This window comes from Rhea pennata, chromosome 4, assembly GCF_028389875.1.
Source record: "Rhea pennata isolate bPtePen1 chromosome 4, bPtePen1.pri, whole genome shotgun sequence".
NCBI classification, from domain to species: Eukaryota; Metazoa; Chordata; class Aves; order Rheiformes; family Rheidae; genus Rhea; species Rhea pennata.
Window position 1 is genome coordinate 57,226,385 of NC_084666.1, and position 13,100 is coordinate 57,239,484.

General features: G+C 39.2%; 1 protein-coding gene across 1 annotated transcript in view; it reads right to left on the minus strand.

Moving 5' to 3' along the window:
- Nucleotides 1–13,100, minus strand: part of FAT4 (FAT atypical cadherin 4) — a 143,626-nt gene that overhangs the window by 22,433 nt on the left and 108,093 nt on the right. The window contains exons 8-9 of the mRNA XM_062573988.1: nucleotides 12,608–12,858; nucleotides 5,409–9,758 (exon numbers count right to left, since the gene is read on the minus strand). Of these exons, the coding sequence (XP_062429972.1) occupies nucleotides 5,409–9,758; nucleotides 12,608–12,858 (4,601 nt within the window). The remainder of the gene's footprint in view (nucleotides 1–5,408; nucleotides 9,759–12,607; nucleotides 12,859–13,100) is intronic.

Consider the following 13,100-nt stretch of genomic DNA (forward strand, 5'->3'; position numbering starts at 1 on the left):
GCGTCTCGAACGTTGGCAATTCATCCAAACTCCCTCTGCCTTCACATTTGCCTCCTCGGACAGCTCAGGGCTTTATCCAGCCGAGTGTTTCTCTTTTTCATCCTTCCTGAAAAAGTTGCATTCCTTTATACTTTCTGAGGATTCCTCTAAATAAATTGCTGTGATGCCAATTAAACTTTATTGGTCCTGCAATTTCTACTAAATTTCTACTTTTTTCTTTTAGCACCTTATTCTCATAGCATTTACAGTCAGCCAGGACATTAACAGGCTGCCCCACTACTTCTGGTTATCTCCCTTACAGCATGCTAATAGTAGATTTCTAGTATCTTAATAAAAAGTATGGTAGAAAATACTCCTAACCCTTTAACACGCTACAACTCAGTCAACTGCAGCTATGACTAGCCGCTAAGAATAGAGTGCGTTTGTTTAAGTTCTGCCTGGTGGCTTACCTATTTCATGGACTACAGACACAGTTAGAGGTCTACTGAAGACTTAGGTTTGGGGAAGAAAAACAAAAAACACCCTTGCAAATCCACTATTTTCCTGTTCTGCATGAGATAATATACTCAAGAGCTTTTAAGCGGATTGTTTCCCTTGAGTAGAGAATTTACACAAATACTAGTTACTCTGAAATTCTCTCTCGTGCAGATAAAGCAAATAACTCAAAGAACCATACTGGACTGAACAGGATAAGAAACTGTTTTGCCAGGATGCATACAAGAATCTTCACCCGAGCCTAGGGGCTCAGCTGTACTGCTTTACAAAAACACAAATCCAATGAGTTTTTTAACAAAACTCAAAAACCTAGAGTAGTTTTGGTTTGCACAGGTCATCTTCCAAAACATTTTGCCAATTTAAAGTTTACAACGTATAAATTTAAGAGTAACGCTCTGGTAGACCTTTATCTTACTTGAGTAATATGATTTGAAAAAATGATAAGCTTTCCATGTTTTCATTGCTTACGTAACTTAATTTTCAAGATGCGTTTTCATATCTTTGGACTACTATGCATTTCTGAGCTGAGGAATCAATTTATTTGGACAGAATAATCAATGAGCCTAATTATATGTGTTTGGTTAGTGTTTCAGCATATCAGCTCCAATGAAGGTGAGGAAATGTCTCAGTCAATGTTTTGTTAACCAAAGAGAGTCCAAACCAGAGTTGTCTCCAGTAATTGTCCAGTTTGGGTGAAGGATGCAATTAGTTCGGCGTATAGCTCTCTTCTCAATTTAAATCTTAAAAAATTCAAAAAAGATTTTTCTGACACAAAGATGAATACCCTAAAGACCCTGGAAACTAGGATAACACTGGATAACTGATATCAGATAGCATTTATCATTCACCATCTCAAGCTAATATTATCAGATGTAGTGGCTTATATAAAAATTGAATTTCCTGAGAACATTTTTTTTTTTAATTGAAAAATATAACAGGAGCAGATACCAACTGAATGCTCTGGGTTAGATTTCAGCTGATTTGACAGTTTTAGTTTTTGTGGTTTTATATGTCCATCTTTTACAGTAGTTCTTTCAGTGTTTTAATCTTGCATTTGAAGCAATTTAACAGATCTACATTCCTTCATCTTAATGAGTCCTGGAAAACAGGAAATGAGGGGTTCATAGGAAGGGCAGACAACTACTGTAAATCACAAAGTATATTCCTTTCAGAAAGTGATTATTTTAAAAACAAAACTTGATCATCATTAACAGATGTAATTATAACAGATTTTTTTACACCCTAATGATGTTGCTCTGAGGTAATCTGTCTTTATAATACCATTCAGTGAAATCAACTAAATTACCTTTGCAGTGTGATGAAGTGAAATGCAGCTGACAAAATATAATAAATCAAGTAAAAGTAAGACTATTCAGTTTTGAGGTAATTTACAGTGAACAGAGAGTCTGTCTCAGCAAATAGTAATTTCCACTTGTATGCAGTACAGTGTTAATCTTTTTTACAGAGCATGCAAATTCAATTATGAGTCTTTATTTCCATTCCAAAAGAAGCAGAAAAGCTATGTATATGATACACCAAATTAGAAATTTTCTGTTTCAGTTGTCTCATTTTTGCTGAGGCACTTGGGCATTATATTCATGAAGAAACAATTTCAAGCTTTTATTTTTATAGTCACTATCATTACCTTTAGTCATACGTGAATCAGGATTAAACTCCCAAACAGCTGTGTTCCCTTTTTGTTAGTAGCATAATAATGACATAATACTTCTCTATGACAAGCATTCTGAAACAATCTGTACTCTGACACGTTTGCAGAACCTACTGAATATTAATTTGAATTTCAAATATGCTTTTTAGCCTGTGCCAACATAAAATGTGTAAATTTACCAAATATTGTTTGTGAGCTCATCTATAAGCTCTATTGCTATTTAACTCCAAAGATATTCTGTTTTTTAACTACAATCTTTGGTGCCATTTGTTTTCTGTCTTGACCTATTAATCTTCATGTACTTAAGTAATCCCTGATTCCTCAATGGACAACTGATTTAAAAAGAGCTGACTCCCAAATATAAATGTCTGCCTCAGTGGTACTCTATTTTAAAATCATTTGTGTTGACAAGTAGTTTAAAAAAGCTCATATCAGATGCCACATTTAATTCACAGCATGAAAGAAAGCCAACATTTCAAACTGTAAGAATCTCTCATCACATTTTCTTAGTTACAATGTTGTTATTTCTTCCAAGTGTTTGTCACATGTAAAACTTTATTTTTAGCTGACATAGCGATTGAGCATTAAGATATGAGCTTTAGTACCAAAAAAGTGACCTGGACATTTCTTTAATGTTTCTAATTATAGGCTACAGGCATATATGACTGTATCCTGCTAGAGCTAACGAAGTGCTTTGCTTAGTTGCAACAGCAAACATATGCCCATTTAACCTCTGGTGCTAATGACTTCAAGAACTACAGAGGATAGGTGCTCTAAAATTATTATATCCTGCTCCTGGCAAAATAATCTGATGTACTAATACAATGCGAAACATAATCCTGGGTCATTAACTTAATTAGAACTGCTTGTCCATTAACAATAGTTGCTACTGACCTGAAGCCTGCTAGTACCTTCAGGAGGTTTACACAGAAGATCACATCAGTGTCCTCTGCACAAACAGACTTTTCACACTGAACATGCATCAGCTGCTAGCTATGCTTTCAATGAAGTATTTAAACCTGCATTTTGAAACCAATTAACATTTTTCTTCGCTATCAACTATATTTCTCCAGTGCTAATATGGTTTAAGCTAAAACAAAACAAAAAAAAGAACAACAAACAACCCCCCTGATCGTGCCACATCAGCTCTTGAAGCCTGAATATGCACACTGTAATGAGCACGGCTGTGCCAGCCTGGGCTACCCTGGAGCACCTGACATACAGAAACACTCCTTGGAAGGGCTAATAAAAGCACAGAATAAGTCTTAACTTCTCTAGCTAGTCTCTTTATGATGTCTGGAAAAAGTGGCCATAAGCAATGGCTAAAATTATTCAAGCCTTCCTTAAATATCATACCATCAAATGAGTCAGAATCCTATGCAGCTAAACAATAATTATTTTAACTTCTTTTATTGCCGTTCATTTAGCATAAGCATGATACAAATATCTGAATGAGATATTTCTGTACCTAAATAAACTTTAATCACAAATTGTGCTTTTTATTTGGGTCTTGCTTTTCTTTCTCTGAATAGATGTTAGAAAGGTCAGGTTAGAACTTGCATTTTATTCAGAAGTCATACATAAAAAGTCCGGGTCACTGCAGCAATACACACTTCCTATAACCGTGGTGCTCCAAAGCAGTAGTAGAACACGCTAGATGTAACCCTGTGCCATGATCCAAATGATCCAATAGCAAAATCCATATTTCTCTTCTTGTTTTCCAAAAACTGTCATTTAGAAATTGTAATTAAAGATCAGGAGTTCATCCCCAAATCAAATCTTTAGGGTGCGCTGAATTGCTCAGTAACCTCTATTGAGAGCAGACCTCCACTGACTACAGCGGGAGCACAGACATCTCTCTCACGGGTAGCCTGAAGTTAGGTGAGGGGAATCCTACCCAAATATATGCCAGACAGTATTAGCTTCCAACTCTTAAGGCTATGTTTTTTCTAAAGGACGTGTAATGTTCTACAAATAATTCAGCAAACTTGTTTGAATTTTGTTTTAACTTTCCAAAAAATGAGGTTTTCATATATGTTCCTTACGTTCAATCATAATGGATAAAGTATCACTGCTCTTGTTGTACTGTAAATCATAGCAGAGCAAACCTATGATTTCCTAATGCACACAGGAACCACAGACTGAGGAAAACCCAGACCTTCCTAATTCAGATTTTTCCACATCAGAACAAAACAAGCATGTATGCGATCTTCAGACTTGCATGCTGTTTTGAATAGGACTGTTTTCACAAATTTCAACCCAAATAACAAAGGAAGTTTAAGGCTAGAAAACAGACATGCTAGAATGATTTCAGCCAGACAAATTCAGTGGGCCAAAGCTTTGATTATAGAAGTAAATGGGATGACCAAGTAGTCTTTTCCTTTAGAGGACAACTTTGTATTATATTCCTAACACGATCTGCTACCATGGCAGAAGTGGCTCAGGAAATTTTGCAACCTAAATCTTTTGATATTTCTCTCACTGAAAGCACTCAGAACCTTTTCATAGAGAGCCAGGAATTTATTTGCTAGATCACTGTGCCCTTTGATGACTGCAAATATGCTACATGTTCTTCCCACATGGCAGTATAAAATTCAGCCTTCCAGTGACCAAAGCAAACATTGGCCTGCTCTTCTAGGGATAAAATGCTATGTCTAAATGCATGACAAATACTAGAGAAGAAATACCCAAAAGAGTTAAGAACGCAGCACCATTTCTGTTGTTAATGAAAAAAAATAATTGACAAAAGGACAAAATATGGAACATATATGCTTGATCATTTTGCCTGAATTCTGTTATTTTCCCAAATCCTTCATCTGTTTTCTGTCTTGTATGACTGTAAACAATTTGGGGCAGTGGCTGAGTTTCTTGCTTGGCACACTCCTAACAGACTTGAAATGCTACCACAATATGCACAACAATAACAAGAACAGAAAAAGTCATATTTAAATGTTGAAAATTGTTTCTACATGTTTAATAAATTAAAATAGCTCTTGTAAAATCCTTCTGTTCTAATGCAAATCAGGCAAGCAAGACTTGCTGGAGGACAGAACTGAAAGAAAGTAATACTGTGGGCACACTGTCTTCTCGGTTTTCACTACAACCAATATCTTACTTTGGACAACCTCTTCACTTGCTTTGAATACTCATATTCAGATAATCACAGCCGGAATGTATCTTGTGCTAAGAAGGTACACTTCTACCTGCCATCACGACTATAAGGTTAAGAGAAGTAAAAGCGAACCTGTATATCCAGTTTTACAAACGCAACTGAAGCTTCCTGGGAAGTTCTGGCAGGCAGCACCATTTTTGCAAGGGTGGGAAAGGCACTCATTGACATCTCTCTCGCAGGCCATGCCCGTGAAGCCCTCCAGGCAACTGCATGAGAAGCCACCCACCAAATTGTGGCAGGTCCCATCGTTGTGGCATGGGGAGGGAAGGCATTCATCGATGTCAGTCTCACACAGATTCCCATCGTATCCCGGCATGCACCTGCACACAAATGACTGGAGGGGTTCGTTGGCCACGATGATGACGGGGATGCTCTCATGGCTTTTCAGAGCCGGGCTCACAGCAAGCCTTCTCATACAGCTCCCTCCGTTCTGACATGGGCTTGGCAGGCATGAGTCATGATCCACAGACTCTATCCGCACCCCGCTCTGTCGGAAAAGGATCTCCTTAATGCTCTCAAAGAAGGTGGCCACGCCACTGGGATTCACGTACTGGTTGTTGTTGCGCTTGACAGCTGCCATCAGGAAGGTTTGGTTGCTCTCCTCATACACACCATAGAGCTGCACGGCAGTTCCCAGCCCCGTCAGCTGCGAGCTGGCGATTCGCAGGAAGTGAAGATAGTGATTCGTCAGGAAGTCTCGCACAGTGTGGACACTAAGGCGAAGAAGGATGCTGTTGTCAATTGTGGCATTACTGAACCCTGCGAAGAAAACTCGGACGCTGCTAGTGACGGCACTGTGTAACCCATCGTTGCTGAGGACGGCCAGGTCAAATGCTCCATCTGTGGACCGTGCCTGTGAGTGCAGGTCACAGGTGTCCCCGGGAATGTTGAATAGGCTTGTAACTCCTGACGTAAGGGAGCACTGGAAGCTGTCTAACACATCTGGATCCTGGGGCTTTACATTGCCTAAAATTCCACCTGGGAAGAGGTTGCCAAAATAATGAACAAAGATTTCTACTGTTCTGGGCTGAGAGGGGTTGTCGTTTTGGTCTATTACCTTTATCTGCACAGTTCCTGTGGAAGACATCTGAGGAACACCAGAGTCTCTTGTAATCACAGATAAGTAGAAATCACTGATTTGCTCCCTGTCGATCTCTCTTGTTGTCGTCAGAACACCAGCAGTGCTAAGGCTAAAGTAGCTGGTTGCAGGGCCAGTGCTGAGCAAATAATAGGTAAAGGGACCTTGATTTGGGGGGAGATCGGCATCTGATGATTGAAGTGTCATCACCAGCGTTCCTGCACGATTATTTTCCATGACCTCTCCTTGGCTGGTGGACAAAGTAGGGCCGTTATCATTAATATCTTCCAAAGTTACCAATAAAGAGGCACTTCCTGTAGCTGATGGTGTTCCTGAATCAATTGCTAGCACAGACAAATTGTACACAGGCAAAGTTTCTCGATCCAGTTCTGCAGTAACAGTTACCTGTCCCGTCTGTGGGTTGATGGAAAAGGCACCATTGTCATTGCCAGACCCAATGAAATAGGAAAACCTGCTCCAGCTAGGGACAGAGTCTGAATCAAAGGCACTCACAAATGTGACATGGGTGCCTGGAGGAACACCCTCGCTGATTTGTATATTATAGGTTCCTAAAGTAAAAACAGGAGGATCATTGGCATCCAGTATTGTGATATTCACAATTACTTCATCTATATCTGCACCACGAATGCTGCCTAAATTTTTTGCAAGAACTTTCAAGGAGATACGTTCTTCTTTTTCTCTGTCAAGGGGTCCTGAAACATAGAGCTGGCCACTTTTCTCTTCTATCTGGAAGCCTTTTTTTCTGCTGTTGCCAAAGATAAGGTAGTGGACTTCTCCATCAGTCCCCATATCACGATCACTTGCAAAGACTTCACCAACAATGGTACCTCTAGAGGCTGCCTCAGAAACCTCAAAATAATAAAGCTTGGACACAAAACGAGGCACATATTCATTTGTTCCTTCTAACTGGATGTTGACGCTAGCAAAGCTGCACCTCTCTTCATCTGGAACATTAAAAGCCTTAACTGTTAAATGGTAACTTTGCTTTGTTTCATAATCTAAGAAGCCCTGGGTGGTGATAGTTCCCGTATTGGGATCAATGACAAAGAGGTCGCTATCTGAGGACTGAATAGCATACGCAATCACAGCATTAGGTCCGGAATCAGCGTCAGTGGCATTTAAACGAATAACAGTTGTCCCACTCGGTGCATTTTCCAATACATTAGGAAAGTAGTCTTCAGGGCTGAATACTGGAGAATTATCATTCACGTCGATGACATTAACAGTGACACTGCAGGAACCTGTTCTGGACACCCATCCTCCATCTGTGGCAGTAAGAGTTAGCTCATGCTTTCGGCATAACTCAAAATCAAGGGGTTTTGCTAGGGTCAGTGCACCAGTAGATGTATTAATAGCAAAGATGCCAGCCTCATTTCCAGAGGAAATGTTATATCTGATTAATCCATTCATAGCAGCATCTCTGTCTCGGGCTGAAACTGTCCTGACCACTGTTCCAACAGAATGACTCTCCGGGATAGTAACACTCATACGGCTTTGAGAGAACTCAGGTGTATGGTAATTTTCCTCTGTTACGACTATTTCAACAGTTGCCTCAGATGAGAGTGGAGGATTACCTTTATCCTTTGCTTTTACCTTAAACAGAAAATTTTTGTTCAAATCGGCCATTAGTGAGGATGACACAGAAATCCAGCCTGTACTCCTGTCTAGTCTGAATTTATTAGTATTGCTTTCATTAGAAATAAAATATTCCACTTCAGAATTCAAGCCAAAGTCTTTGTCATCAACTGCTGTAACTTTAATTAAGTTCGTACCAACTCTCACATTCTTAGTAACAGGAGTAAAATATTTCCTAGCAAGGAAGAGTGGTGCATTGTCATTGCTGTCTACTATGTTAATTGTGACGGTTGTCTCACTTAGCAAAGGAGGGCTGCCTCGGTCAGAAGAAGTGACTATGAAGCTGTGCCTATTAATGTTGACATTGCTTGAACCACTGGAGTTTTGATACCTTAAAAACTGCTTGTTGAAAATTTCCCCTGTGGTTGCATTAATTCGGAAGAACTCAGACTGGGATTTTATGAAGTAGAAGACTTGACCATTAGACCCCTCATCAGGATCAGTGGCTGAAACCTGCGTGACCTTCAATCCAGTCCCAGGAAGCTCAGGACACTCCAAGTAATAGGACGGCTTTGTAAATCGCGGGGCATTGTCATTGATGTCCGTGACGAATATGGTCACATCTGTGCTTACTGTCCATCCAGAGTCATGTGCAGACACTCTGATCCTGTAGCGGTCTGTATCTTCCCTGTTTAGTGGTCTGCTGATTGTAATATCCCCGGTATTTGGATTTATGGTAAAGGGGAGACTTGTATCCCTTATGGAGTACCTGCTGACAGCATTCACACCAATGTCTTCATCTGAAGTTGTGACTCGTGTTACTGTAAAACCCAGAGGTGCATTTTCGGGCACAGAAGCACTGAATATCTGGGAAAACCTAGGAGCATTGTCATTTTCATCTAAAATATTAATGATAACTTTGACGGTAGTGCTCTGGAGTGGGGTGCCTTTATCTGAAGCTTTTATAGTTAGTGTATACTGAGACAATTTCTCCCTATCCAATGGTCTGACGCTTCTGATTTCACCAGTGGCTTGACTGATACTGAAACTATTTTCTGTATTGCCATCAACTATTTCATAATTTAACTGTCCATTTAGACCACTGTCCCTGTCCACAGCAGCAACCGTCAGTATCTTCCGTGGTGACAGGTTCTCCATTATTTCAGCAATGAAGGGATCTTGCTCAAACTCTGGTGCATTATCATTGACATCTATCACTGTTATTTCCAATTTTTTATACGAGGAAAAGGGAGGAAAGCCCATATCTCTGGCCTCAATCCATACCACGTATTTCTGTATTGCTTCAAAATCCAAAGACTGACTGATGGAAAGCTGTCCTGTTACTTGATCGACTTGGAACGTGCTGTCCAGGTTACCACTTGCTATGTAGTAAGATAAGGAACCTCCTCTGGCTGAAGATCCAGAAACGGTGGTGACAAGTGTACCGACTGCTTGGTTTTCAGGAAATGTGAAAGTCTCCTGTTCAGCTCGAACTCGAGGAAATTCTGCTTTGTTTACAAATCTCACAGTTACAGTCGTGGAATCTGTCTTGGGGTACAGGCCCCCGTCTTTTACATGAACAGAAAATGTAACTTCAGATTCTTCCGTCAGGGAATTAGAAGCCATAATCGCTCCCCTCACTGGATCAATGTGGAATTTTTCAGAATTTTTTCCCACGAGAGAATAATGGAGCTCAGCATTGGAGCCAGAATCCGCATCAGTGACAGTCACTGCAAACACAAACGAACCTGAAATGGAGAACGCAGATAGGGCGGCTCATTAATGAATATACAGATCATGGGAAACCTAATGCCAAATTTTTACTCTAAAACACTTCGAAGTGTAGGTGCCCCTCCTGATATTTTCCCTGAAGGATAGTGCTGTTATCTTCTACTGTTCTGAAAATCAACTCTTTTTCTGTAAGACGAAAACGTCAACAATGTGTAGGTGAGTTTGCATATCCATAAAACACGCAAGCAGCCAAAAAATGTAAGTCTGAAAGACAGGTCACTGCATTCAGAGAAATGCACGTACAGATGTCAGTGGCTGCGTACACATTTGCACTAGAAAATGGACCCTGAATTTTTTGAATGTCTAGTATCCCATTTCTAGACCATTCCCATTATGAAAACGATAAATCAAATGAGATTAAATATTCTTTTATTTCTTTTAATTACTCATAGTTTATTTGCCCAGAATTTAACAACTGTTAAGGTTATATAAGGGAACAGACAGTACTCCTATAGACCCAATCTGGCCTTGCAGCCCTTTTTCCTCCTATCCCTCAGGTGCTACTTCTTTTCCCCAATAACCCTCTGCTTCTAATCTTAATAGAGTATTCTGAAGATGATAACTAATGGGATCACACTTTCAAAAGCACGCTAGTCATCTGAAATGGAGCTAAGAACATACAGAAATACAAAACTACTGCACATTAGTGCAGTAACATGTATATATTGTGTCCCAGATTTTTCACACGCATGTTCCACATTGAGCTCCACCCTATGGGCACAAATGTGTTAGCAACTGTATTTGCCTATTTGTAAGGAGGCAAATAGGATGTTCATTTGCATTGGAGTTGGTAGATCTTAAACATGGCACATCTTTCAAATTTGACACTGTCCAACCAATTTGCAGAATGTTCTGCTGACTGTTTTACTGGTACTGAAACTTAGAAAACACCACTTCTGTATATATACCATGTTTTTTTCAACCTCTTACGGCAAAATCAGTTATAAGCAGGAATGACTTTGACAGTGTCTCCTTAAAACTATATTTCTTGTCACTATTTGTCATGTGCACTGATTTGTGCTCCAGGGGAGGAATATCTAAAAATGACAGTATTCAAAACCTTGAGAGAAATGGGACAGGGCAAAATTAGAGTTTTGCTTTGGTTAAGCATATTAGATTATTAATCATTATTAACAGTCCCTCTTTTTATTCTTAATTAAAAAAAAAACAAAGCAATTAGGCTTTGTTTTTCTTTCAAACTACAGACTAGATATTCTGTAACTGGAATTAAATGAAAAGTTTTGAAAAAGTTTTGATTTTTTTCTTTCTTTTTTGGAAAAGCTATTTCAGATCTTGTATTGGAAAGCAACTTTTTTCAAATTGATTCCGTGCCTGCTAGGCATATAATTATCAACAGCCCTTTGAGTTAGTTTGAAAAGATATTAACATTTTCTTTAAATGAAAGTAGGCACATGGATTATCAGTTTTGGAAGTTGCAAATAAAGAAGTTCATATATCTCTAGATTTTCACTTAGTTAAGACCAGACCAAATACAGCTTAGGCTTCTTTATATATTTCTAATTGTAAAGGGTATCATACAGAAAGTGCTTGAAAAGATATTGTTAGAATATGTCGGTAAACTCTATGCATGCTTCTCATATGCACATTAAAAAAAGTACTCCAAAAACCCCATGTGAACAAAGGCACTGTGTGCTACTCAAAATAGGCAAAGATTCAGTTGTGCAATAATAACATGCTTAGATAAAGTTGTTTTAGAGACACAGAAGAAATGTAAACAAACTCATTCTTATATTAAACCCTCCCAAGTCATAGCAATTGTTTAAAATTTAGAAGGCAAACCTCAATTAACAGAAATAAGTTTTTTTTTGTTTGTTTGTTTTAAGGAAAAGCTGTTTTGTAGTGCATTTTTCTTGCAGGCATCGTGTACCAATGTATGTGTATACATGTACATGTGCACAGTATGGCTGACTTCCACAGCTAGCCAATGATTGCAATTTTGTGAAACTGGTAATACAGTGATCATATTATAAAAAGTTGTTACTGTTTTGAGATAACAAAGGTCCCAGTATTAGTCCATTTTAAATCCTGAAAAGATCCCAGAATGGTAGACTCTTTCAGTATATTCAATATATTCTCCCCCACCCATACAAATACATCTTTCCCCTCCTTGCAGTGCCAGTTCTGTAAATAGAAAACATTGTTATTTTGGACTTTTCCATTTCTAATTTCTGCATTTATCATGATTATTTAAACATAAATGGAATTAGAAGTTGATTCCTGCACTGAGTGAAGTTGTTGTACTTTGGGTGCAGGTTCCACAAATGCAGCATTGCTGCTTGCCTTTACTTCAGCTCAAAGACAACCTAACATCTAATACAGATACAGCTTTTTGCAAAGATGGTGACAAAATTCTCTTTAAGAATTGCTTGGAGTGACAAAAGGACATTTACAAACCAGAAAAGACATAGAAGGGGAAAAGAGGCAGTTGCCTTCCTAACTCTGACAAAATAATTTAATTTGATCACTTGTTTCTCTTTCAGACTGAAAGTCTGATGGTCATTTATCCTAAGGCTTTTTTACATAACCACAGCACTATAACCGGATTGGACGAAAGGAATAAACAAAAAAAAACAAACAACAACAACAAAAAAAACTAAAAAACTGGGGACCTGTAGGTCACTTACTGAGCCTTGCCATTACTCACTCCCATTCAACACGGGGATATCGAAGCCTGCAAGTAGCTGCAGAGGAACATATGGGAACCTCTCCCTACAGAACAGCGCAGCATTTCACAAGATGTTCGTGCAACCTGAAATATCCCAAGCACTGCCACTGCCCAGGTTACCTGAAGCGGTAGGTGACGGAATGTGGGTGACATAGGGATGATGCTGAAATTTGGGTGGGTTGTCATTTACATCAGTGACAGTGACGAGCACGCTGGTGGAACTGGAGAGCGCCCTGGGAAAGCCACCGTCGCTCGCCACAACCACCAAAGTGTAGTTCTCCTTGGTCTCTCTGTCTAGTAAAGCGCTGGTGATGATCTGGCCTGTGGATGGGTTGATTGTGAATTGCGAGTTGCCACCAATAAGTCTATAGCTGTTTGAAAGAAAAAAGAAGGAGAGAAGAAAAAACAATTAGTATTTCAAAAAGGCAGCCTGTAAAGTCAGTAACAATTTTTTAGATCGTTTAAACCACCATTATCAACACATGGATTTTGTTTTGCCTGTTTATCTGTCTTCACTTGACCCTCTTCCATATTTCCAGTTTGAAGCCTGTCTTAAGTGACGTTTCTGGGGATTTCCAAATGTAGCTGCTTAACACAGACAGACTTCTAGCAA